Genomic DNA, 26775 nt, shown 5'->3' with positions numbered 1-26775 from the left:
TAGTAATTAATTATTATCCTTCCCCAACTCTTTATCTTAATCTCAATATTTCCCAACTCCTACTCTTATTCTCAGGTAATTTTTTTGGGTGGGTACTTAACTTTGCCCATGTTACAACTTGAGCACTTAATTTTAATTTGTAACTAAGTGAGCACATTACTTCAATTTCGTTTCAACGGGAGGGCACAAGAGTTATTCCAGCAAGGGTTTGCTGATGTGTCTGCCGGTTTGCTGACATGGACGATGCTTAACCACGTCAATTGCTCACGTGGTAAGTTCCACATAAGCAACTTATCCACGTGTCTTCCTTCAACGAACACGTAAGCGCCAGCTCAACAAAATTCCTATTTCTTCTTCTCTCCCCCAAGAGCTCTTCTCCCATTCTCATCCTCGACCCTAATTTCTCCAGATCCACCAGTGAGCTCCGGCCAGGGAAATCACTTCTCCATGACTGCATTTGCATACCAAGTGAACCAGAACATCCTCTGTTCGTGAATTTACATGTTCCGGCATCATCCAAATTAATCTTGTGCCCTTCACAAGTAAATGTTAATGATCTTATGGATGAAATATATCCACAAGTTCTGGAAGAACATATGCAAATGGTATGAATTCATTGTGGTAAATGTTTTTTGACATTTTCCATGCTTATTTGTTTTTTCTATATTTTGTTAGGTTGATAACCTAATTGAAACCCAATTCAATGTTGAAAATGAAGAACCTCAACAAATTCGAGTAGAACCTATGGAACTTATATCACAGGTAATATTACTATATTGTAACAACAACACACACACATTCATCTTGCCCAGGTGACTAACCTAATGTGATTTTCAATGATGTATGTTATCAATGCAGTTGAGAACGATCCCCATTATGCAAGTACTGCCTCTGAAAATATAATAAAGAGAACAAAAATTCAAACAAGAGGAGGAAAAAGAAAGGTCATGGCTGTAGTTGAGGCTCAAAAATTAAATCATGGTGAAAAGCAGAAAGTGCAAAATCCTGCAGAAAATGCAAAGAAGCAAAATCCAAGTAAAAAAAAAATCAGACAACCTCAGGAGTTGGAACCCAAAAAAGAAAAGGGTGGGTGCCATCAGGCACTGGTGGTGCTTCTGGTGCTGGAAAGGCAACGTGACATGATGCACTAACCCTTTTTTTTAACTGGTGTTGTTATCTATACAACAGGGTACTTAATTTTGTTCTGAAAACAAGGTATTTGGGATGTTGTGGCCAATTTTGATGCATACAATAGGGAACTTAATTTTGTTCTAAAACATGGTATTTAGGAGCATGTGACCATTTTTGATGCATGCAATAGGGTACTTAATTTTGTTCTATAAACAAGGTGAATCAATGAAATTCTCTAATGTATTTTTTGTACATCTACAACAATTAGTATGTCTGTATATCTGCAGGAATATTTTTTTGTATAAATGAAGGAATTTAATGTATCTGCAGCAATTTTGTGGCATTCTTTATCAGTTTAAATTTAATTGTCTGTACATGATTAACTTGAAATCATAAAAATTCTTTTATAAATAATGGTGGATTAAATTTCTGAAAGTATAAATTCTTTGCAACATTCTTCAAATACTATAATAAAATCATGGACGAAGCTTTACAAGAATAAACTCAAAGCTTCACTTCATAAATTCAATAATGAATTCAAAGTTCTACAGGAATAAAATCAGGGCTTCACAATAATTTGGATGATGCTGGAACATGTAAATTCATCTTGCATGACTTGTTTGCTTTCAAGGACATATTGGTCTGCTTGGTATCGTTGAGATTAGTTGCAGAGGAGTGGTATCCTTGATAAAATCTCACTGATGGATCTATAGAGCTTAGGGACGAGGGACTAGTTTCTTCGGCTACAATGCCACCTTCCCGAACAGAGGGTGTTATGGTTCACTAGGTGCGTAAGTGCAGTCACGGAGAAATGGTTTCCTTGGCCGGAGCTCACTGGTGGATCTGGAGAAATTAGGGCAGAGGATGAGAATGGGGGAAGAGCTCTCGGGGAGAGAAGAAGAAATAAGGATTTTGTCGAGCTGGCGCTTACGTGATCGTTGAAGGAGGACACGTGGATAAGTTGCTTACGTGGACTTACCACGCGAGCAGTTGACGTGGTTAAGCATCATCCATGTCAGCAAACCGGCGGACACATCAGCAAACCCTTGCCGGAATAGCTCTTGTGCCCTCCCGTTGAAATGAAATTGAAGTAATGTGCTCACTTAGTTACAAATTAAAATTAAGTGCTCAAGTTGTAACATGGGCAAAGTCAAGTACCCACCCAAAAAAATTACCTTTTTCTCTTTTAATTTCATTAATTCCCAACTTCAACTTGGAACATCTCTTATTATTTGGAAACTTTGGTCTTAATTAATTTATTTTTTTTCTAGAAAATTTTCTGAAATTTTTTCTTTCTTTTTGAATTTTCAGATTTTTTTCCTATTTTTTTTTTAATTTTTCAGTTTTTAATTTTTTTATCGGGTGGGCCAACCCGGCCTGGCCCGCCGGGTCAACATGGAAGCCGAGCCGGTTCTGGGCCCGGCTTCTTGTGACTCAGACCCGCCGGGTTAGACGGGCCAACCTGATCCGGCAAGTTTTACACCCCAACGGGGTTGGTGAACTGCAACCCAGCGGGTAGGGCCCGCCAGGCTGGTTAACCGGCCCGTGCCCACCACTAATCAGAAATAATAGAGCAAAATTCTTTTTTTTTAGGGTTAAGTGCATAGACTATATATATACTAGATTAAAGACCCGCGTTAACGCTGCGGGTTATATATATTAAAACAAAATATTGCAATAATAGTATGAATTTTGCAAACAAAAACATTGTTAATATTATTTTTAAAAATTATTTTCAGTATGGGAAGTATATTTATAAGATGGGAAGAATTCTAAAATATGTTACTGGAAATATTGAAGTATTATACATTAACACTTTATCATTTAAGAGAATTTGTCACAACTCATCCTCACATATATATTGATTTAAGAGCAATGTTTTGTTGAGATGGTATTATGCAAAGTCCTCATGCTCCTAATTTATTTTTGTTGCAACATGTTCATGATATGGGGAAATATTCATGTAATCATAATTTAAAATAATCAATAATAATCATTGAAATGGAACATTTAGTTAGAATTGGTTGATGAATGACATCAGTGAGTTATTTATATGTAATATTGAGTGATAATAAATGCAGTTTATATACTAACCTGGTAAACCAATAAAAGTATTTGAATGGCTAACTATCTCTGATTTTTTATGGTGTATGTCTATAACTGGTTTTACTTCTCTAATAGTAACACCAGTGATCTAAAAATCAAATGAGAAATGAACAATAAATTAAAAAATAGTATTATAGCGGTGTTCAATAATTTACTTATGTTTCAAGAAGAACAACTGAGAAAAGGAAAAAAAGAATAATGAAAGAAAAAAGGGGCAAATGAAAATTTTCAAGATAAATGACAATAACTAAACAGATGGAAACTAAACCAGTTCTTTGCCAAGATTTATAACAGCATTTTGGTAACTTTTTTTTCTTTCTTGCACTATTGCAAAAAAACACAGATTATTTTGAACTTGGATGCAGTGCTTCCTTTTTCTTCCTCCATTTTCTTTTTTAGTTTTTCTTTGGTTAGGTTAAAACACTGAAAATTTGAATGGATATCGCAAGTTACATGTGGAGAATACGGTTTAGCTTTATAGAGGATAAATCAATACCTGTGTGTTAATAAAGGTGTTAGTTTGTTGTGGGCTATGAATTATTTAAATAATTGAAACAACATAAAGTTACAGGAATGTCAGATTTTGTGAAATATTTAAAAAGACAAGCAAAATAATTAATTTCTAGAGCTTGACAAACATTATAGTAGTGAATTAAAAAATTTTGAACCTGATAAAATGAACATGTTGTTTTTATGCTTTAGTATTTTTTTATACTTAGGCATGTATTATGTTTAAGGTGATAAGATTAAAATTAAGCAAAGATAAACTATCATTATCATTTTAGCAAGGCATACAATATAAATATATATATAAACAAATGCAGATACGTATGGAAAGGTTTTCTTTTCTTGCTCACATGTTTTCAAATAAATAAATAAATATACTTAATCTTAATCTATATTAAATAAAAATTTATTGACAAATTTAAAATGTAATATATGATAAGCTAAGAGAATCTAGATATATATTTTGAAAGTTATTTCATTAGAATCTAAATAATAATAATGACCTCCCATCTTCAAAGATTAATTTCATAATTTAAATTACTATGAAATAATAAATGATTGACAAAAATCAACTTTAGTATATCATAAAATAATTTAAACTACCCCAACATTAACAACATACTTTAAAAATATATTAATACCAACTAATATTGAAATACTCGTAAAAAATAAACTTAATATATATTATCAAATAAGTAAATCTATTTATATTTTGAAAAGTTATTTTAAAAACATATTAATATCACAAATGAAAATTCAATTTGTATTTAAATAAAAAATTATTTATGGATGTATAGAAATTAACATAAGATAACAGATTATCATAAATAAACTTTGATAGAAAATTTTTGACATAACAAATTATTTACAGATTTTTAGAAAGTAAGATAACCTATCAAAACAATTATTTGGAAAACAATGAAGTAATTTCCCGTATACATCCTTTATGGCATAAATTATAATTTTAATATTATAAAACACTACATGTATTAATATATGTTATCATAATATTTATGCTTTACATAAAACACTACATGTCATCTAGCATTTAACGGTTTTTTTGTTTGGTTAATTCAAAATTAAATAGTATCAATTATGATTTTATGGATGAAAGCATTTAACAGTTTGAAAGTAAAATTGATTAAAATAGATATAGATAATAAAACAATAAAACTAAGGTAAAACACACACACACATGCCCTTTAATGAAATGGACAAATAGATTAATAAAATGAACATCAAATACAAATTGTAAGTATAAAATTTACCTAATTTTCTGAATCAGGGATTGCCTCAATCTGTCGATCTTAAGATTAAGTATGTGTATGTATGTTATAATGAAATGAGTTACAATGCAATGACAGCTTTATATAAGGGATGAAAGGTTTATTATTATTTTTTTTGTTTTACTTTATACAGCTATAAAAAGTCAAAAAAAAAAAAAATCACTGACACAAAACCTAATTTGTAACCATGTACAACAACTTAAAATGTCAACAATAGTGTAAATCTGCCATAAAATCACATCAAACATTTTAAAATTTTTTCCTTTTTCTTCACATGTCTAGACCACATGCATTTTATTTCAATTTTTTTCTCAAAATCTATACTTACATATCAGCAACCTCTTGGCAACTACAGTCATATGCAATTATTTGTCATATACATCCATTAATCACAATGGAATGTCCCACATCCTACATTCATTAGAGAAAAAGAGAATTCAGCATTGTTAAACCAATGATTTTGAAAAGTAACCATTGCAAGATAGACAAACATCTTAAGAAAACCAATTAAGATACAACTTGGTTTGGTCACAATTTTATTATGCCCTCAACTAAGTTCAATTTGATCTTCTTCAAACTAAACCACAATTTATTCAATTTCAAGTTACTTGTCCAACCTAAAATCAAATATGCAAAGGCTGTACTCCTAATTAAGACTCAAGTCATATGTTAAAATCATAATTGACCTAAGGAGGCTGAGAGACTACCTAACTAACATAATGGATACAATTTCTTGTGCCACTATGTATCATACTGATAGGCTTCAACAAAGCATCAACTTGGAAGAAATCTTTCATAGTTACTGAAATTCTCACAAGCACCAAAAACATTGCATCTATCAAGAGAAATTAAGAAACTGCAAATCATGGTACTGCCAACAAACAATATTTACATTCTCATGGTTTCAAGCCAAATAATGCAAAACAAGTGCATCACTTGATTTAATAATTTGTTTCACAGTAAATACATTGCTAAACCAGAAGCAATGTCAATAGAATCACACTCAAATACCAGATGCCCACAACATCCCATATGAGTGAAATATTCTGAACAAAAAAAAAAAAAAATCAAATCATAGACCCAAGAATCTAAATTTTATGTTCAATTTGAAGGACCTTGAACCACATTAAAACTTCATGAATCTCAATGGTCATACAAAGATATGACATTTCCATTCTTCTCCAGGAACATGAGTCAACTCTCGTACCTATTATTTTTCAGTCAATTCCCCAATCAACTAATTAAACCTAATACAATTAGTTAACTTATTGTTGGTCAATTAATATTTGTGGTTAAAGGAAACTCATCTTCTCTGTACTATAAACAATTTAGCCAGTTTACACAAATGGAGATGCAAGTTTCATAACATTAACTCAGGGGATAAGGGAAAAACACTGATATATCAATTAAAGAGAAAAGCAAGATCAACAACAACAACAACAACAACAACATCAGAGAAGATCAACAAAAGAATTGGGAGAAGCAATGGACCTAGTGATGGGCTTGGAGGGACCTCTCATGTCCACTTTGCAGCACCTCATGGACATCCCTGATGAGGTGGATAAGACCATGACTCCAGCGGACGTGAAGGAACTCCCTCGATCTTACGTCTTTGAGGTGGATATGCCTGGGATGAAGCCAGGGGAGAGCAAGGTCCAGGTTGAGGATGAGAACATGCTTATTGGTTGTCCCTTCCCTTCTTTGAGTTACTTTCCTTGCATCATTTCTTGAAACAAAAAATAATAATAATTTCAAAATCCTTACATTCCTTTAGGCCCAAATCAAATTGAGAATAGAACACAAACTGGAAACACAACAACCAAAATAAATAAAATAGATAGACAATTACTCTAGTAAGTAAGACTCAAGACTTGGATAATGATAGCAGCAATAGCAACAATTAAACAATGCAGATCTTCATCACCTAGATAGAACAGAGACACAGTGACAGCATAAAGGACGAGATCTATGCTGCCGGCTTCTCCCACTTGAGAGGTTTGACCACCTCCTAGGTGAAGTCTGGGTCATCCCTTCCAAAGTGGCCATAGGCTGCTGTCTTAAGGAACTTGCCATTGCCACCTCTCTTCAGGTCAAGGTTGATGGTGATCACCTTTGGCCTGAAGTCAAATATCTCCTTCACGATCTTGAGAATCTCTTTGTTGGGAATCTTGCCAGTGCCGTAGGTGTCAACAAACACTGAGAGAGGCTTGAGAGTGGTGACAGGGGAAGAAGAGGAGGAGCAGAGGCTTGAGAGCGGCCACAGGGGAAAAAGAGGAGCAGAAGCCAAAGATGGAGGCCATTGGAGAGAGGAAGTCAATAGGATTTTTGGAGATCTAGGGTTAGAAGAGCAACTATCAACCAATTAAAAAAATAATTTTTATTTACCAATAACAGCATGCCAAATGTCCACTCAAGGAAAACTTAAATGAATAGTAAAATTTGGGGATAAACTTAAGATGAAGTATATCTATGTGTGTATATATTAGCAAACAGCACGTTATTCTGCCTTCTCATTCATATATATAAATATATATTCTTTCATGACACTTGATAACTGAACCCTGAATTTCACATCAATGGATAAAAATAAATAAAATAATCTTATCAGAACAAAATTGAAGTACCTAAAATACTTACACTTGTCCACACTACAAAGACAACAGAAAACTGCACGGATAGAGAATGCCATTGGATTTTATCTTCCAGCAGATGACACTGACCAAACACTTTTCTTGTATCTTGTCTCTTGAAACCAAACCAGAGACATGAACATACCTTGCATTGAAGTAACTGACCATTTTTCATTTGTTCAATAGAAAATTCCCGATTCCCAGTTCCCGGCGCAAGGCCATTGGATGCTTGCCATGTAAGCTGTGATTTGGAGAGGAAAAAGTGGCGAAGGGAATGTTTGTCCAATCATTGAAATGTCCACAATGAAGTGGTAAACATTGAGTATTTTGTGTTTTGTTTGGCTGTGAACTGTTATCTCTGCAGTGAGTGTGGCCTATATCTTATATAGGTACTTCACTCCGTACCCGGCCCAAGATGCTATTGTTGTGGAAGCTACTAACCAACTGTAAACAAGAACAAGGAAAAACATTTCATTCAGTATTTCATAATTATACACATATTTGAGAAATCATTCAGATGGAGAAGTAAAATATATTCAGTTGTTCTATGGTAGAAGAACTGGCTTACATACATTCAACTAATTTAAAACTGTTGAATTCATGATAAGCACCAAATTTTCATGAGGAGCTAGGAAAGATAAGATCACAGTAGACAATTCTTCTCACTCACTCGTGTCTCCAATTTAATAAATGTGAACAAGAATGTGACAGTGGCCAAGTTCTCAAATAGGCCATTTATTGCAGAGAAACCCCAACATCCAACACCATGTATTTTTTCCGAGTGTTCTAAGTTAGTACCCCAAAAACCCTCGAGTACTTTACAAGCACCAAGAATTAGAAGTTTCTACATTCACTGGTATCAACTATTCCAATAACCAAAGCCCAAGGTTTTAAGAAGAATCCGTTAAGCAAAAAGTAGCCTGAAATTTAGTTTGTTCTCCTACTCACAGAATAATTTAATTTTGTGTAGAGGATATTTTGAAGACTGTACCAAACAAAAAGATGTACATATTATATACATATACATAGAGAGAGACTATAAGCTATCATGAATTTGCATAATGTGGGCAAGGCTGAGATTACCTCAGGTATGTTATGTACAATTGAGTTTCTGTCGTGCCGAATTCAGGCTGGAGAAGTGCTGCAGCAACTAAAAGTAATTGAAAGACAGTGTTGGCCTACAACAATGGTCAATCATAAACAAACAAGAAATTCAGAGACGTGCATGGAAACAAAAATGGTGAAACAACATTAATACAAAAGTAAAGAGACATACCTTGCTAATAAACAAAGGTTCAACCTTCTCCCTATGCGTTGCATCAAGGTTGACAAAATCAGACCAACTCTTCACCTACAATAACACTTCCAGGGTAAATAAAAGGTGATTTGGTAAGAATTAGCTCAGCCTTATTTTTTGTAGTAGATGCAGATCTCACCTTCCAACCTAAATTGGAAGCCCTTTTGTAAACTGCACCTCCAACAAGGGCAATATCTCTAAACAGAACAAGTCCAACAAGCCCAGCTTCAAAACCAACAAAGTAAGTCAGACAGTTTCCCCAGTGTGGGTGTAAACTATGATTCTCCACGTGCTATTACTTGCTTTCAGCCCTTTCCTTGCAGAAAAATGGTGGGATAATTTGCTAAAAGAAAGCGATTATTGCAGATAGACCACAAAAGAGAAAATCATCAAACATATGTTTTCAGTCACCTGTGTTCTGTAACAACCTTTCTGTCAAAAAAATTTATCCCAACGGTTGAAGTTGTCTTTCAAAGAGCATGGAAAATATGAATTTTGGAGAAACTTCTATAATTCAAGTTAAGTAGAAATATCAATTCACTAATCAAACAATCTATTTCATAAACTTAACTAATCTAATCTAAGGGTATAAAGTGCTATAATCAATACCTTCACTATAACTAGAAAGGCATGATTTCGTAATAATCAAGAATGTCTTAAAAGACAAAATACAGAAGCTTGGAAATTATTTTTTCCTGTCAACTTTTTAAAGTTCGAACAATAAAAAAGGGAAGATGTCAAACTCTTGGGAAAGTTTATATGTTCCATGAAGATTGTTGTAGCCATTAAGAGAAAAGGAAGAATATAAGAAAAAAATAGAACTAATTTAGTTTAGTGCTGTTGAGAAAAAGGAAACATATCAAGATAGGGGATTTGGTGCACAACACCCTATGTTTTCTAATTAGGAATTGCCATTTTAGAAATACAAGCCTCAAGTGAAAAGTGCATTTCATGGCATAAGTGAAATTCATAGCTAAAAAAACAGTCTCATGAAGTTAATCTTTTTTGAAACCCTTGGTGTATTTTGCCCTAGCTTATACTAAGGAAAGCTTTAAACTGAACCATACCAAGTTCCAAATCCTTAATTTTAACAGTGAACATTCGCAAATTAGGCAATCTTGCAGAGGCATACGTTTTGAGCTTAAACCAAGTTAGGATACAAATCTGCAACTTAATGTAATAGGGCAGCAAAAGCTCCCTTTACAAATCATAGTTGTGACATGGACTGAGCGGAACAGCCACATGACTGCATGAAAGGAATCAGTTAAGAATGAACCAAAACTTGCTTTATTGATTAATGAAACAAGAGCACCATTCTATCAAAAGACATATGGAAAGAAATCCCAAACAAGTCCACAAAAAATAAGAAAACAGAAATTGTGACAATAAGACCTTGTAAATGGCATAAAATACTTACGGTGTAGGAGGTCCACTTTCACCATGGCTAGAGCAACACAACCAATTAAAACCTGAAACCGCATGACAAAAGACTTCCATTATATAGCCAATAATACTCTAAGAATGACTAAAAGAGCCGAAAAGCACAAATATTTTAGATGCAGTTCAACCTTGTCTGCAAGGGGATCAAGGTATGATCCAAACACCGAGTTAATATTCATCTTTCTTGCAACAAATCCATCAAGCTAAAAGAAAGGCAAGGGAAGACAAATTAGCTTGATATATTTTATTGCCATTAAGTAATAGTACTTTACCCAGTCTGTTGCTCCAGAAATGGCCAAGCCACAAAATGCAGGAATATACCATTCATTAATAATCATCCTGCAATAAAGTTTATGTTCATTATTAATAATGTTATTCCTCAGTTCCAATGTTGATGATGAGATATAAGCTTTCTAACAACTCACATTTCCAAAACTGATAATCTACTTCAAATAACTTTTTCTATAATATTTAGAGGCGCATAAGATATTAAAATGTTATATTTCATACAAAATGTCAAACCATATATACTTCTTATCAGGATGGGTGAAAGCAATCGCATAGCTGAGCCTAGAAAAGGTACACATTTGTAATGTTGAATGGCTCTTTAAGAAGTCATTTAGTATCAATATATTTCTGTGAAATCTATTAAATATCCTACTAATAGAATATGGCATTCTTCTAAGTCACGTGAGGGATACAAACAGGAATAATGAGAGAAATATTAGACCTCAGGCCACAATTGATTACTGCACTGGCATAAAAAAGGACATGTATGCCCAGGGTAACAAATAAAGTTTCTACTTGGGAAAGTTAGCTTCCTAATAGAAATGGCAAGGCTATAAACTTCAAGCCTTTAGAGGCTCTGCCACTCCATGATTCTGTTTGCTTCAAGTACATACAGTCATCTGCTTTTATGGAGCCTTTCTTCAATTCATTCAACCAAATATCAAATCCATGTGATTTCGCCACTTTGCTGGCACTGTTGCACAGTAACTACTTATTAGTTATTAGAGTACAAGGAGATTAACCAACTGCTCTTTTACCTTTTCAGAAAGAATCAGACAAATGCTGCTCCAATCAGTGTAAAATAACTAATATCTGAAATGGTTTCAGGACATAAAGCACCAACCAAAATTTATCCTTTATAGAGGAATATCTCCATAATCAACAACTTGATGGAATCAAACCAACCAAGTTCAGACCATTACACACAACAATTTCAGAAAATATTCTAGTGAAAATATGATTGCTTTCTTATCCAAAAATCATGGCATATGACAAATGCAACACATAATGATAGATTTCGGTATCAATTTCCCAAATATGGCGAGCACAATGAATTTTGTATAGACTCTCCAATCGTCGCCACTAATTTGGTCTTTTACTACTGAACCACAATAGAATTCATAGATCATTGGCACTTAAGTTGTTTCAGTATAATGCTCTGGACCCATCAGCTAATCACTTCAATATAAGTAAAAAAGAACCCTATGATCCAAGAGAAATAGAAGTTAGAAGTTAAAAGTGTTACACTAAGTAACGGAGTACAATTCTTAGCTAAAACATGGAATTCATACATCAAAACTGGTACTGAACCCGCCAGATTATTTATCATAATCCAAACAATTCAATCTCCAAATTAGTATGATCAAGATAATGTGGAAAAGCAAGTAAAGAAGCTACACATACCACCCAATGAAAGGACCAGAAACCATCCTGCTGATGGAGATCAAATTTGGCAAATTTAATAACTTTTCTTTTCCCACAAGCCACGCAGTTCCATCTTCATTTCTCGGAATCTCTCTTCCCCAACCAATCACCTTCCCAAGATTCCCAACCGATGCAAACCCCAATCCGATCGGAAAATTCCTCACTCTCAGTAAATCCTTGGGGAAAACCACCTCGCTTCCTCTCAAATATAGCGGTGTTGCGGATTGCGAGAGCTTCCAGGCAGGCAGGCAAAGAAAGAGCGGTCCGGAGAAGGGGATACATCCGCGGAGAGGCGAGAAGGCGGAAGAGGGCGAGGTGAGACGGGGCGCTAAGGAGAAGGGGTTGGGGGCGGCGACGAAGGACTGTAAGGAATGTAATGGGCTGAGAGGAGGACATGGATGGGGGGAAGAGAAGTAGGTCGAAGATCCATTGAAGCGGATGAGGGACCTAGGGTTAGGGTTTCGACGGAGAAGGGAAATGAAGAACGCCATTGACGAGCATGATGCGAGGGAGACGACGAACTGGGTTTTGCCGAGGTTCTAACACTACGAAACTTTGGAGAAGCCTTTGGGACATTTTGGGCCGTCCATTTACCAGATCAAAGTCATCAGAATTTGTGCCGATCTTTTGATCCAATATCACGATATTATTATGTTATAATTATTTTAGAAGTTTTAATCCAGTAATATTAATATATAACTAAATTAAAGACCTGCTCTAACACTGGGGGTTGAATATATTTAAAACTGAATATTACAAAGATAATATTAATTTTGAGAAAAAAAACTATTGTTAATGTAATTTTTTAAAATCATTTTCAGTACTAGAGTTATATATGTAAGATGTGAAGGATTGTGAAATATATTATTGGAATATATTATCTGATTAAGTATTTTCTTAGGAAAAGATGGACTTGTGGTTTACTTATTTTTTATAAAAAATTATTTTTTTTAAATATATATTTCATATCATGGTCTGGTTATTTTATTTAGGAAATTAAATTTTGTAATTCATATATATAGGTTTTTTTTTTAAATATTGTATTTTTTTAAATTATTTATCAAAATAAGTACTTTTTAAATTACTTATCAAAATGTGCAAAAACTACCATGCATGTGTGAGAAAGGATTTTAATTAAAAAAATATAAGGACTTAAACGTAAAATTTATATTAAAAAACCATTGTAAATTTTAAATAAGGTTGTGAGAAAGGATTTTAATTAAAAAAATATAAGGACTAAAACATAAAATATTATATAAAAAACCATTGTAAATTTTAAATAGGTTGTGAGAAAAAATTTTAATTTTAAAAAATTATAAGGACTAAAACATAAAATATTATATAAAAAAACTATTGTAAAATTCAAATAGAGTTGTGAAAAATAAATTTAATTTAAAAAATTTATGAGGTTGTAAATGTAAAATATCATATATAAAACTATTATAAAATTAAAAAAAAATTAATAATAATTCATGTGCAAAAAAGTACCATGCAAATACCATGCATGGTACTTTTTGCTCATTTTGATAATTAATTTAAAAACTACTTATTTTAGAAAATAATTTAAAAAAATACAATATTTTTAAAAAAAATACATGAATAGTATATATACTATATATATATATACAATTATATAATTATTATATATATTATTTAATATATATAATAAACCATTCTCAATAATATAATTTATTTATTATATTATAATATATGTATTTAGTTCTATTAGAATAGTTTCTTATTATTTCTTAAATGTTAAATCATATACATATATATTGGATTGTTGGTTCGTGTATAATTCTTTTTTCTCAGCAATAATCTCAGTAATATGGAAATTAGTTAGCAAACACATTAAAATAAAAAATAAATTAAATAAACTGAAAATAAGAAAGAGAGTATTTGAGAAAGCAAGAGAAGGAAGTTTGGAACTTTGGGTTGGTTTTCCCATATATATATAAATTGGTATTCGTTTGTTCTTTCTTTTTGAGTTTTTTTAAAGATTATATATATTGGTTTTTGTTTAAATGAAGAAGATAAATTGAAAATGAGAAAGAGAGAGAGAGAGAGAGAGAGAGAGAGAGAGAGAGAGAGAGAGAGTGAGAAAGCAAGAGAGAAGAATGCTAGGGTTGGTTTTTCCCATATACATATTGGTATTTGTTTGTTTGTTTTTTATTTTTTATTTTTTGTTTTTTATTTTTCCCATATATATATATATATATAGTGGGGTGTTTGTTTCCGAATAATAATATAAATGCCCTTGGTGTTTTTTTTATTTATTTTTGGTTTTTTAAGGGTTTCGTAAAGTGACATACTATATATTTAGTATATATTATTATATATAATAGCAAATAATATAGTATTTTAAAAATATATTTGAAATGTACAATATGTAAAATAATAATAAATAATTTTCAAAATTGAAAAACCCGTATAATATATATTATAATATATATTATATTTTATATATTATAACCAAATCTGTATTGACAGGAAAGGACGTGGATGTTTTGTTTTTGTATGAATTTTTTTTAAAAAAACTAATTCATATTATTAATGTTATTATATTTTTTAAATTATTACAGAGTTGCATTCGCTTCACTGAGTATCACAATTTTTTTTAAAAAAAAGGGGAAAAAACCATTAAAGGTATATATATATATATATATTATTATTCACAGACAACCACCCCTATATATATTTATATATTTTTTTTTTAATATTAATTTCTTTTTTCCAAACAAACAAATACCAGTATATATATAGGAACCCCAACCCTGACAGCTTTCATTCTTTCTTTTCTTCTGTTTCTCTCTCTTATTTTAAGTTTCTTAATTTCGGGGGGTTTTTTTTTTGGTCTCTTTTAAATTGTTGACTTTGATTCCATGATAATATTTAAGAAAATTCAATGCTTTGTATGCTACAAATTTGGCTTTAGGTGTATTCTGTTTAATTTGTATTATTGAAATTAGACTGTTGAGGTGCAATACTTTGCTGCAATTCCAATTGATTTGTCATTGTAGAGTATATCTATTATTTTTTTCTAATTTTGAGAGAATGTCCAAAACAATATTTTGGATGGTTTGTAAAATGTATTTACTAATAGACTGTATTATTAAAAGAAATCTTATAAATTAAGTTTGTCCTTTAAACTCGCTCTTAAGAAAGACCCTTACAACCATAACAACTAACGGTCACTTTGTCCACATGTAAACTCTTCTCTCATTTCCAACCGAATTTCCCGGGAAACCAAACCCCAAAAATTGCATAAACTTACATCAAAATCCCAATTTAGCCTTCAATGCTCTGTCAAACACCTCAATCCAACAAGAAGAGGAATCCTTCCATCAAAATTAACAACAAATTGTTGTTCATACATGGATCATGCTCCTCCCTCCTTGAAATTCTTCTTCCTTTATGATTAGAAGTTGCCATCATCCTTAGATTTCTTTTGTTTTTTTAGTTGTGAAATTTTTAGTAATAAAGTGGGAGGGCAAAAGGTGATGGGCTTCTTTTGTTGTTGTTTTAATTCTGATGCAAAGGAGGAGAGGAGTTCAAGAAGAAGTGCAAAGGTTAGAAGGGAAGGGAAGACACTCCATTCTCTAATTCATAACATTTCCATTGAATCAGGTATCATTACTTTGTTATATTGATCTTCTTCTTCTTCTTCTTCTTCTTCTTCTTCTTCTTCTTCTTAAATGCATTATTTATGATTAATTAGTTTTCATAGGATTAAAACATATTTGATTTCAGTGGTTGTATGCGTTGTTGTTGGTTGAAGACAAGGTTTTTGTGATTTATTGATTCTTTATGGGAGATAGTTACAGATGAAATTAATTTTAGTATTTTTATTTTCTTTATTTAAATTTTAAGAGACCTTTGTGGTTGGATTGAATGTTTAATAACAGCTTCATTAGCTAAATTGAAGGTTTATGATTTATGCTCTAACTTAATGAGGGGGAAATTTACTGCTTATTAATTGTGATCTTTGATTACACATTTGGGAATGTTCTTGAATGTTTTGATCACAGTTTTTCCTATATATTTATACCTCTTTTATTCTCAATTGTAATTAGTAGAGAATTACTGCTTCTTTTGCTTGAATGAAATCTGAAGAGATACATAGTGTGACTTCTATAAATTTAATGTTCTATTACTAAAGAATGCAAGAATTATACATGTACAGCAAACCAGAGGCATAGAACAATAGCCGAAGAGATTCTGCAGATTGGCAGTGGCGATACAGCGACTCGGGTATTCACATTCAGTGAGTTGGAAGCTGCAACTGAAAACTTTGCAGATGAATGTTTGCTGGGAGAAGGAGGATTCGGAAGAGTGTACAAAGGACATCTGGAAGACTTAAATCAAGTAACTTGAAATTTTTATTCAATTGTGTTTCAGTGTTAAATCTCAACAAACATTAATCTTAGTATGAAATTTCGGTGTATTTCTGCAGGATATAGCTGTTAAGCAGTTAGACAGGAATGGATTACAAGGGAATAGAGAGTTCCTCGTCGAAGTACTCATGCTTAGCCTGTTACATCACCAAAATCTTGTCAATTTGCTTGGCTATTGTGCTGATGGCAATCAGAGAGTTCTAGTTTATGAGTACATGCCCTTGGGCTCTTTAGAGGATCATCTTCTCGGTATGACTATATAAAGTCAAAATCTAATATTGATACATATATTATAATATCTAAATATTTCTAATAGTATCAAGGAAATTATTTATGTATAACAGATCTACCGCCAAATAAGAAACCGTTAGATTGGAATACAAGAATGAGAATAGCTGAAGGTGCAGCAAAAGGACTAGAGTATTTACATGATGTAGCCAATCCACCGGTGATATATCGAGATTTCAAGGCATCTAATATACTTCTTGACAAAGGATTCAACCCGAAATTATCTGATTTTGGTTTAGCGAAGGTTGGTCCGGTCGGAGATAAGAGTCATGTGTCTACTAGAGTGATGGGCACTTATGGTTATTGTGCTCCGGAGTATGCACTCACTGGTCAGTTAACAACAATGTCGGATGTGTACAGTTTCGGAGTTGTGTTTTTGGAAATAATTACAGGGAGAAGAGCAATCGATACTGCAAGGTCATCAGGCGAGCAAAATCTTGTTGAATGGGTATGTTCTTGTGTTCATATCTATTGCATTGAATTATATGTTACTAAAACTAACATCAAAGATAAATTTAGTTACATGAATTTTATTTATGTATTTTTTTCGACAGTAAACACCATGATTGAGCACTGTTTCATATGGGGAAGTTGATGAACAAGTCTATGAAACATCAAACTAAGTTCTATGGAAAGACAATATTTATCATATTGTACTGTGATTTATATTCACTCTATACTGACACATAATACTATAAATGCAGGCAGAACCATTGTTCAAAGACAAGAAGAGATTTATAGAAATGGCTGATCCCCTACTAGAAGGAAACTACCCTGTAAAGGGTTTGTATCAAGCTCTTGCAGTTGCAGCAATGTGCCTGCAACAAGAAGCTAGCACTCGACCATTGATAGGCGATGTTGTTACCGCACTAGAATATCTTACTATTTCGCATAATAAATCCACACTCGGCATGGAAGAAAGCTTGCCGAGGAGTTTATCTTGTGCCAGTTCAGAAGAGAATGTCATCAATGAAACAAATGAAGAGAAAGATGCAATATCTTCTCAACAAATTGAAGAAGAAGAAGAAGAAGAAGAGTGTCATTTGTCTGAAAGTAAAGATGAAAAAGATGAAGTTAATCATCAAGGTGGTAGCATGGAACTAGAGCAGCAACATTCTGATAAAGTTCACAGTTGAGAAGTATGATGCTTTTTAGATGTTGTGATTCAAGAATTACAGTTATTATTGATACTATTGAATTAAAATGGAATGTTTTGTGCTTATATTTGTTCGACATTTTCGGCATTTGTCCATACTTCAAATGATTTAAAGCTTTTGAAAAATGTTAATTTTAGCCCATAAACTATGAGTGTCCAAGATGAACAAATTCATGCAATCATGTCCTACATGAGTATCTTTTTAACTTTGAAAAGATTGTTTAGGAGGTACTCCCTCCGTTCTTTTTTATCTGTCATAAACCCGTGTTTTTTTTATCAGTCATTTTTAAACATCAAGGAGTATTTATTATTTTTTTTTTAAATTACCCTAAAACTCTATTCAATTCTCTTTTTGAAATTTAATATAAGAGAGAAATATGAAGATATAAATTAAGGGTAATTTTGGAAAGATAACTAGTTTTTTTATTAAATTATGTGATATTTTTGTGAGATTCGATTATTCAGGACAGATAAAAAGGAACAAAGGGAGTAAAGGAGCAGAGGAGTAAAATTTAATGAAATTAGGAGGAGAGTGAGGAAAGTGATATAGACTAGTAAATAATTATAGTAGATTTATGGTAGTTCTTTGAAAAGTAACATTTTTACAATTTCAGGGGGTTATATGTAAAAAAGCCCAACCCCAAAACCTCAGCTTTTTCTCTCCTCTGGTTTCACTGAAGCCATTCCATTCCCTTCCCTTCATCCGCTGCGCCCTGGGGGGCCATGGCGGCCATGGCTATGCGCCTCCATCCCCTTCCTTTCATAAAGCCTAGCCCCATTCCTCCTCGCCGTGCCCTGCTTCTCAGGCCTCTTCTCCCTCCTTTGGCTCTCGCAATTCCTCGTCTCCGTTCTCCACTGGCGTCCAGGTTCCCTCGAGTGAATGCAGTGGATTCTGGTGCCGAGAATAGTGGAGGAGGAGAGGAGAAGGAGGACGAGCTGAGGGGGCGGAGCACGATGCCGGATAGATTTCGCTATCTTACTAAGGAGGTTCCTGATCGGCCTATTCGGTGGCCATGGTTTATCGGTATGAAAAAACTTGCTTTTTGCTATGAATGCGCTGGGGAAACTTGCTGAAGAAATTCGATTTGGAATCTGAGTCATAGTTTTTCCAATTTTTGCTGTTTCGTTTCAAATTGTCTTGAGTTGATGGTACGTGCTACATGGTCAAATTGAAAAACTTTGGATGCCTTGTTTGATTATTGAAAAGCTGCAGTTTGATGATTCTTTAGAATATATGAACTGGTGGCTTTTATAGTTTATAATGTCACAAATTAGGCTCTTGTTTGTTTCTTTATGCTAGGGCATAACTCAAGGATTCTTTTTTTTTCGGTCCATTTAGTTTGACTCTTAGGATCTATTTTTATCCTGTTTGGTATGAACACATTTAATGTTACTGAAAAAATGGTCTTTGATATAGTAATAAGTGTTTCTTAACAGAAACTTGACTGCCATGGGCAAATTTCTGCCTAAACCCAGTGCATTTCATGTGGAACCTGAGTTAGTTCACTCTAGAATGAATGATTCTGTTGTATCTTTATTGTCACATGATGCTTATCTATATGTAACATGTGTAAGTAAGACTTGACGAAACAGCCTAGACTACTATGGATGAAGCTGTGTGTATTTACCCTTCTCTATATACAATATTGAATGTAGTCTCGTGTGTTGCCTAGAGTTTTACTGTGGGAATACTGAAGATTAGTTCAAAGTTCAGATCATGATTTTGAGTAGCAGCCTGTGGTGTTTCAGTTATGCTTACTAAATTTGTGAAGCTCTTATTTTGGAAGGATTGATGGACTATTATGGATTATTGTGGTTGTCTGGTTGATATACTCCTAGAAGATTTTGACAACATTTTGGGTCCTAATATTGCATTTGAATCCTGCTATATTGTTAGTTTCTCTTTGATAACCAACAATTTTGTCATTTAGAAATTGAAACTTGATGTCTAATTAGTTCATTTATTATTTGAAACATCACTAATAGAAAATTTTGAGCCGCATGTGATTTGATTTTCATTAATCTCTAGCTAATTTTGAGCTCTTTGACATGTGCTCTCTTGTTTTACTGATAATACCAACTTTTCATGAGATGCAAGTTTCTCAGGCATCTCTTTTTGCTATTAATTTAAAATGCAAATATATATTTTTTCTTTTCAAGAACTCCAGGGAGAAAGTTAGTGGCATTCCCTGATAATGGGGCATGGATTGTACTTAGTTACTCTCTACCTCCTCCATTTATGGATGCTGATTCTGCCTTTACCAGAGAACAGCTTACTTCACCCTTTTGTGTAAATGATACTTTAACCCAAGTAAGCTACATTGGTGCTTCACCACTACTGGTGATTACAAAGAAAATAGCCCAAGTTGTAATTCTTAGTTCTCCCTTAAAGTAGCTGGGAGTAACATGTCACAATCTGCAGCAGTACACAAGAATTGTAGCGGGTAGCTTCTACAAGGTTATGTTCAAATTATATGGTCATATCAACCCTTTTTGTTCTTCAGCTTTTAAACTAACTTTTGTATATCAACATAATTTTCAATAATTTCTGAACTCCATGATCAGTATTCATTTTCTTTGAAATTGTGGTTCTAGTCCTTATATCAGTTGAGATTTTGCTATGCAATTATTAGCATTGGTAAGACACTTATTTTGCTCTTTTTCTTCTGCTTTGAAATGGTTTACAGCATTGGCATTTCTTGTTTACACTTGGCGTACTGTTCTTTGGGAGCTCTCAAACTGGAAGAAAGCAACTCTAGCCATCTTTCATTTTGTGGGGTACCCGTTCAAGCTTGTCTTCGCCTTCATATATCAGTTCATTGGCGGTCCAATCACAGGCCTCATAACATGCATCGAGTTCACCCTCTTTTTTATCCGCTCCACTTATCTAAACATAGTAGCATTCACTCCTGTTCCTGAGCTCACAAGAATAATCTTGTTCACATCAACAGTACTAGCCATTGCTGAAGCCACTGTTCCTGATTCTGTTGACAGCCAACCATACCTTCTCATGTTTTCAGGCTTGATCGGGGTTGGAGTTATCAAGGGCTTCGTTCCAGAATTTCTGTTTTTCTTGCTTCTCCCCTGTATGTTCTGTTACTCACGCTTTTTCAAGAAGAGAGATGATGTTTCAGCTGCTTTGCCATCAGTGGCAGTACTGACTGCAGTTGGAGAGCCATTGGTGAGATTCATAACTATTGCTTCCTATTTAACTCTCGCCGTCATTCAGCATTCTAGGTCTTCCAAAGAAAGTGTTACTGCAGAAATTACATCGACCAGAAGAAGGCCGCCGCTGCCACTTCTGCTTGCTGCACTTGCAATTGGAATCAACATTTCAGCCAAGTGGATACGACACCGACATTTGACCTGGATGATAGTGTAACTAAATACACAATTATATCTATTTGTCCCGAAGTCGTGATTTGAAATTAGGGTTTTTAAAGAATGATGTATGAGATGTTTATGTTTTAAAATTTCAAGTTTTCTGCTGATGTTTTTGTTTTGTGAATTGTGTGTTGTGATGGAAGCTGCTTCTCTATGGAGATGAAGTATTATGGTTTTAAATGTGCGCCCCTTGAAAAACTTGTAATTGCAAATATGACTTTGTAAAGTTTTTCCTTTTCATTTATATTTCCTAAAAAATTGAGATTAACATATATTCACGGTTCCCTTTAAAAGTTGACATGTTTAGTACACTAAATCACTGCAAAATTTTTTTGCCCATTATTAATAAAAATGAATAAACCATCAAAGAATATTGACAAGGTCACTATGCTGGATATTAGAATCATAAGGCATCACCTTTGGGTGCAAGTATCAAGGGCTCACACCAGCACTCTGCTTAAGTGTGCTCAGTTTATAAATATATTAATTATATGAATAAACATGTTCTTAAAATATAAAGAAATTCTATGAAGTTGTAATTCAAAACGGAGAAAATAAATAATGTAAAAGAATACATATATGGTCTTCACACACACACATATATATACACATACATATATACATATATACACACGAAATGTTAAATATTCAATTAAGTGGACGTGAGGGGTATGTCTATACAATATATATTCACACATAATAAGCTAATTGTATATGGGCATTTACATAAAACCCTTTCTCATATTTGCAATTTTTTATGCCAACTAAATAAATTAATTATATATATAAAAAAAAAGTACCGTGTAACTCCTAAATTAATAAAGAATTAAAAAAAAAAATTATATCAAGGCCAAAGGCCTTAGGTCTAGCAATACGAACCCCACTGCATAAGGTTTGGTTTACGGGACTTTCATTGACCATGTTCAAAACGTATTGAACGTAATGGTACCAAAAGGTCTCTGGTGTGGGAGCGGGCTTGCAACCTAATCCCCATACCGTCGAGTGAGAGCGCATGGCCGAATGATCAATTTCTAGTTGCGTGCACACCCCTGATTATATATGCACTTGTTGCATTTGTCAAAAAAAAAAAAAAATATTCAAAGTTTCAATTCAAAATGATTTATAAAACACCTATCATACATGAAATAATAAATACAAGGAAAAACAAAACATTTAAAAGGTTGCCCACTATTGTACTTTTTTGACACCTAATAACTCCATGCTATTTTCAAGGACTTTCTAATACATCACGAAGAACTAAAGAATCATGTGATGATCCTTCTTAACCAGCTAGAACAGAAGTGAAACGAAGGTCAAAATCTACAACTACCAAGAAGTTCTGCATTGGGAAGGTTTTCTTTCTTCAAATACAACTACTTCAAATGCTGCGACAGAAGTATGTATATATGCCCCATTTAGGGCCTCTATACAATCTTAGTAATAATATTGAATGTTATATGCCAAAATTAATCATTCCAAAAATATAATTATTTGAAATCTAACATAACAATATCTTGAAATAAGGATATCTTGTGCGTCTTCCTGTCATATGTGGTGGAATTTGAGTACTTTGTGGCAATACATACTCATGTTACAATTTACTAATTGCAAATAGTACGTGTTGAAGCATCTACTAACAGTCTCACCAGACTTCAAGAAACTATGTACAATAACACGGTTGCATTGGGTATGGATTATGGTGTGAAAACATTAATAAATGCTCCTTCACACTCATATGTATGGTATCTTTAGAAGCCCTTTTTCCACCTAGTATTAAACATAGTTGAAAAAATGACATCTTCATTCAAACCATGTTGATAGTAGTGGCATCATTCCCATCTATCAACCTAAACAAATATTTTCCCCTTATTTCTAACTTTATTTTTGATAGTTCTCTATGAATTCTACATCTTTGTTATGTACCATTAATAATATGATGTAGGCCACAACTAAAACTATTATTTGCATAAGGTATAGTTCATCATCTTCCTCAAATTGATCCATCTAATACAAGATTATTAAGAAATAAATTAGCTTTTAACATATAAAATGATATAAAAGCATTATAATCTTTGAGGTGAGAAAAAATAAATGGTTTTTGAGAATTAAAGTTGTTAGAGATAGGCTCTATGTTTGGCATCATTTGACACGTGTCAATGGTAACATAGCAAAGCGTGATGAGGTGGCAAATATGATGAGGTAGCATGATGATATGGCAAGAGATGACATGAATATATGAAGCTCTCTTTGGAGGAGCTATTTTAGCTAGACAATCAACTTGGAGGATCACTCTTGAAGTACAAGCAATGACCATATATAGACACATCTATATTTGGCTAGTGAATCAAGCTTGGGAGATCAACTTGGAGGCCAAGATTTCATTGAAACTATTTATGGGCAGAGCTAAATGAAGACAAAACTATATAAAGAGAAGATTGAAGACTAAGCTTGGATAATTAGAAGATCAATTTAGGTAACAAAGAAGAGTGTGAAGACCAAACTTGAATGAATGAAGGCCAAGTTTGGAAAGAAAGATTTGAAGATCCTTTGAAGATTATCTTCGGTATGATAGAGACGCATTGTGTGGGTGCGACCCTTGCAAGGGTATTGTTGATAAGGATGTGAGAAGGCGAGTTAATTTCTGGTAGATGGAGATCAGGAGGATTCAACTACATCGACTTAGACTTGGACACAGTCAGGAAGACTATAGGTGTCTACAGGTCGTGTTGCAACGGAAGCTATGACTCAGTCAAGGCCATCAGGTGGGCCGCATGGCATTGGGCAATCTAGAAAGGGTTCTTGTTTACCTTTGTGAGAATGAGTGTGAGAGTTATACTCACTTTTATTCCCCTATTTTAGTGGATTTTATCTCTTGGCTTGACCCCTAGATGTAGACAAGTGTTGTGCCGAACTGGATTATTAATTTCATGTGCATCTTTTCTCTTGGTTTGTGTGATTGTGTGAGTGTTTGCATAAGAGATTGAGTGAAATCTAACCCACACTACACCCACTGGAACTAACAAAAGTGAAGACCATATGCATGGTGTCATCATTAAAAATTACATAAGAAAAGCAATCATCTTGATAACAACGAAATATACTGGATATAATACACTATACAACAGACAAAGTTAAGGCATGTATAGAAGCAAACAATAAAAAGTAAATCTGCATTCATGATATATTTAAGACTTGTATAAGAGTAAACACTAAACAACAAACAAAGTTAAGGTTTAAGGCATTCATGTGAGTAATCCTAACTTCATCCTTTTTTTGTGGTATATTTATTTCTAGTTTAGGAGACACCAAACAACAAACAAAGTTAAGACATATACACAAGCAAACACTACACAATTTGTTTAAAAGATAATAATTCTAAGTACATGATCTACTTAATTACTATTTGATGATCTCATATTTCCCTCCAAATTTTTTTTTACTAGTTTCATTATAATTATAGTGATTTGTTTGCCCCCTTGAAAAAAATCTTAGCTCTGCCTCCACTTGCTGCCAACTACCATTTATGGCTTTTGAGTTCAACATAGTTAACTAGAGTTTAAAAGTGCACTAGCCATTAAAATTCTTTATAAGCTTCAAATTGTATAGCTAAATATATTCGCCTAAAATAGTTTTCCATCATTTTAGATCTACTCTCACCATTAAACTATGCTGACCAACCCACTAAAACATTGGAGCAAGTGTCTGAATTTCTTAGTACAAATTATGTCTTTAATATTGATAAGCAGCTATAAACTTACTAGTATAGTTCTACCGGTATAAATTATGCATATGTGATCCAAAGCTCTCTATGGAGCTACAATTTTAGCTTATATAAAATCAAGTTGTCAAGTTGTACCCATCTATGTTTACACTAATTATAGAAGCACTGATGTCTCCACCCATTAAAACTTTAAATGACTAGCATAATTAAAATTCCTTCCACATGCACTCTCAAAATTCTTACATGATCTCCTTTTCTGAAACATATTCAACAATTGTCAAACTTTAGTCTATAGAAACCGGCCAACATCCACACTTTCTCACCAGGTATTTAAACCAAGGGTCTGCATAATCTTACAGGACTCTTTAACATTTTGGATCACATTCAATAGCCACATAAAGCAATTGATCTATGTATCGTTTGGATAGAAAGTCTACAATAGTTAGGCATGCATGTGTGCACTACAATAAGAAACCATTGGGTATTCACTAATATACGGACTAGCCACCTTTGTGAGCTAGTTTCACATAATTACTATAAAAAAGCTACTAACTAAAATTGATATATATTTTTTTTTTTTAAACTAACAAAGAAAGGAAACATACCATAGAAGGCTTCAAACAAGCATTTCCAAGACCTGGTCATGAGAAGGTGGAGGTTTTTCAAGCACCTTAGAATCAAGTCAAAGCTTCATGGGAATTTAAAAAAGGTTCCCAAATAACACTTCATGAAAAAAAGATCGTTCGTCGGATCTGTTAAATGGCTAGAGATGAGAAGAAGCAAGGTGGCAAGGAGGTCATCTCACCCTCTCGGATGAACTCGTGAATCCCTTCTGTGTCAGTCATGTGAGGGATTTGAAATTCCAAATTTTGTTTTACAATCGTTTTGGCTGTAAAAATCAAAACCCCTTATCGATGGAATTTGAAAGATAAAATGAAATTAAAATCCTTTGAAAAAAATAAGGGATTTTTGAACTCATGATATTTAGAAATTCAGTGACATTGAAGTCCATTCAAACAAACACACCCCATATATCTACCTCAAATATCCCTCTTTAAATAAAGTTACTTTTTTTTTTATTTTGTTTTCTTCATCTAGTTTGTGAACACGTAGTGGCCAAGCCGATGAGCTTGGCGAGACTCACCTAATCATGTGTGAGCTCCCAATGATTGTGGGAACCCATGCAAGACTACAATTAGCTCTCCCCCTCCATCGGCCTTGGCAAACTCAAGCATGAGGACAAACAAATGCACCCTACCAATCTCAGCAAGTTTACACCAGGGTCCCGAGAAATTCTCTAAGGTAAAGAATCCTCACCAAAGAACTAGAAACTTGCTGAGCCCAGCCAAACTCGACCCTGCATCGAGGAGCTTCTTGAGACTGGCAAGGCTACCCCTAGCCCCAATCCCGGGGTATATCAAGCAAAGCGGGTTCGCTTCAGACCTTAGAACTCACCTAACCAACACTCAAGCTCAACCGTAATCAAAATGGTCCTTTTAGGGTCAAATTGAACTGATCACCCGTCTTAGCTAATCCCAATCCTCTAAGCTTGAGAAAAAAGAAAAAAAAAAAAAAGTGAAAAAGCAAAGAAGTAATTTTAGTAAGAATAATTAAATTTGAAAAACAATAAAGGATTAAAATGTTACAGACCAGGACGTTTTCGGTACATGAAGTCAAGTGAAACATCTACAGAGACTAAGGTCTTCTTTTTAAGACATATAA

At 33.5% G+C, this 26775-nt stretch overlaps 3 protein-coding genes across 6 annotated transcripts; 2 read left to right on the top strand and 1 right to left on the bottom strand.

Annotated features, from left to right (window-relative positions):
- Window positions 1-5422: 5422 nt before the first annotated feature.
- Window positions 5423-12684, bottom strand: LOC120249893 (CDP-diacylglycerol--glycerol-3-phosphate 3-phosphatidyltransferase 1, chloroplastic). 4 transcript variants are annotated; one of them, XM_039258591.1, is made up of 10 exons: window positions 12090-12678; window positions 10670-10736; window positions 10526-10600; window positions 10375-10426; window positions 9097-9182; window positions 8937-9011; window positions 8744-8838; window positions 6955-8104; window positions 6522-6756; window positions 5423-5441 (listed from the first exon to the last, which is right to left on the bottom strand). In XM_039258591.1, the coding sequence occupies exons 1-8, from the start codon at window positions 12599-12601 to the stop codon at window positions 8035-8037; spliced, it is 1032 nt and encodes a 343-aa protein (XP_039114525.1). In that variant the 5' UTR covers window positions 12602-12678; the 3' UTR covers window positions 5423-5441; window positions 6522-6756; window positions 6955-8034. The 4 variants fall into 4 exon arrangements, with proteins under 4 accessions (XP_039114525.1, XP_039114526.1, XP_039114528.1 ...); XM_039258592.1 differs by having other exon boundaries at window positions 7668-8104; XM_039258594.1 differs by lacking the exons at window positions 5423-5441; window positions 6522-6756; window positions 6955-8104; window positions 8744-8838; window positions 8937-9011 and adding exons at window positions 9369-9464; window positions 10118-10203 and having other exon boundaries at window positions 9118-9182; window positions 12090-12684.
- A 2926-nt stretch (window positions 12685-15610) lies between these two features.
- Window positions 15611-17928, top strand: LOC120283998 (probable serine/threonine-protein kinase PBL23). The gene is made up of 5 exons (XM_039290825.1): window positions 15611-15737; window positions 16294-16475; window positions 16564-16753; window positions 16849-17240; window positions 17497-17928. Exons 1-5 carry the CDS (start codon window positions 15611-15613, stop codon window positions 17926-17928), a joined length of 1323 nt encoding a protein of 440 aa, XP_039146759.1.
- Window positions 17929-18618: 690 nt separating this feature from the next.
- On the top strand, window positions 18619-21439 carry LOC120283287. Its single transcript, XM_039289929.1, has 2 exons — window positions 18619-18972; window positions 20636-21439. The coding sequence occupies exons 1-2, from the start codon at window positions 18672-18674 to the stop codon at window positions 21328-21330; spliced, it is 996 nt and encodes a 331-aa protein (XP_039145863.1). The 5' UTR covers window positions 18619-18671; the 3' UTR covers window positions 21331-21439.
- Window positions 21440-26775: the final 5336 nt, after the last annotated feature.

The sequence above is a fragment of the Dioscorea cayenensis genome, chromosome 19, assembly GCF_009730915.1.
Source record: "Dioscorea cayenensis subsp. rotundata cultivar TDr96_F1 chromosome 19, TDr96_F1_v2_PseudoChromosome.rev07_lg8_w22 25.fasta, whole genome shotgun sequence".
NCBI lineage: Eukaryota > Viridiplantae > Streptophyta > Magnoliopsida > Dioscoreales > Dioscoreaceae > Dioscorea > Dioscorea cayenensis.
This window is presented reverse-complemented; position numbering and strand designations above follow the sequence as displayed.

Bases quoted from the DNA above. Each gene is read 5' to 3' on its own strand.
- LOC120249893 (XM_039258591.1), bottom strand. From the start codon at position 12,601: ATGGCGTTCTTCATTTCCCTTCTCCGTCGAAACCCTAACCCTAGGTCC. The intron at 9,012-9,096 runs GTGAGATCTGCA...GTGTTATTGTAG, and splicing joins CTTCCAATTTAGGTTGGAAG to GTGAAGAGTTGGTCTGATTT. The intron at 8,839-8,936 runs GTATGTCTCTTT...CCATTGTTGTAG, and splicing joins AACCTTTGTTTATTAGCAAG to GCCAACACTGTCTTTCAATT.
- LOC120283998 (XM_039290825.1), top strand. From the start codon at position 15,611: ATGGGCTTCTTTTGTTGTTGTTTTAATTCTGATGCAAAGGAGGAGAGG. The intron at 16,754-16,848 runs GTATGACTATAT...TATGTATAACAG, and splicing joins TTTAGAGGATCATCTTCTCG to ATCTACCGCCAAATAAGAAA. The intron at 17,241-17,496 runs GTATGTTCTTGT...CTATAAATGCAG, and splicing joins AGCAAAATCTTGTTGAATGG to GCAGAACCATTGTTCAAAGA.
- LOC120283287 (XM_039289929.1), top strand. From the start codon at position 18,672: ATGGCGGCCATGGCTATGCGCCTCCATCCCCTTCCTTTCATAAAGCCT. The intron at 18,973-20,635 runs GTATGAAAAAAC...AATGGTTTACAG, and splicing joins TCGGTGGCCATGGTTTATCG to CATTGGCATTTCTTGTTTAC.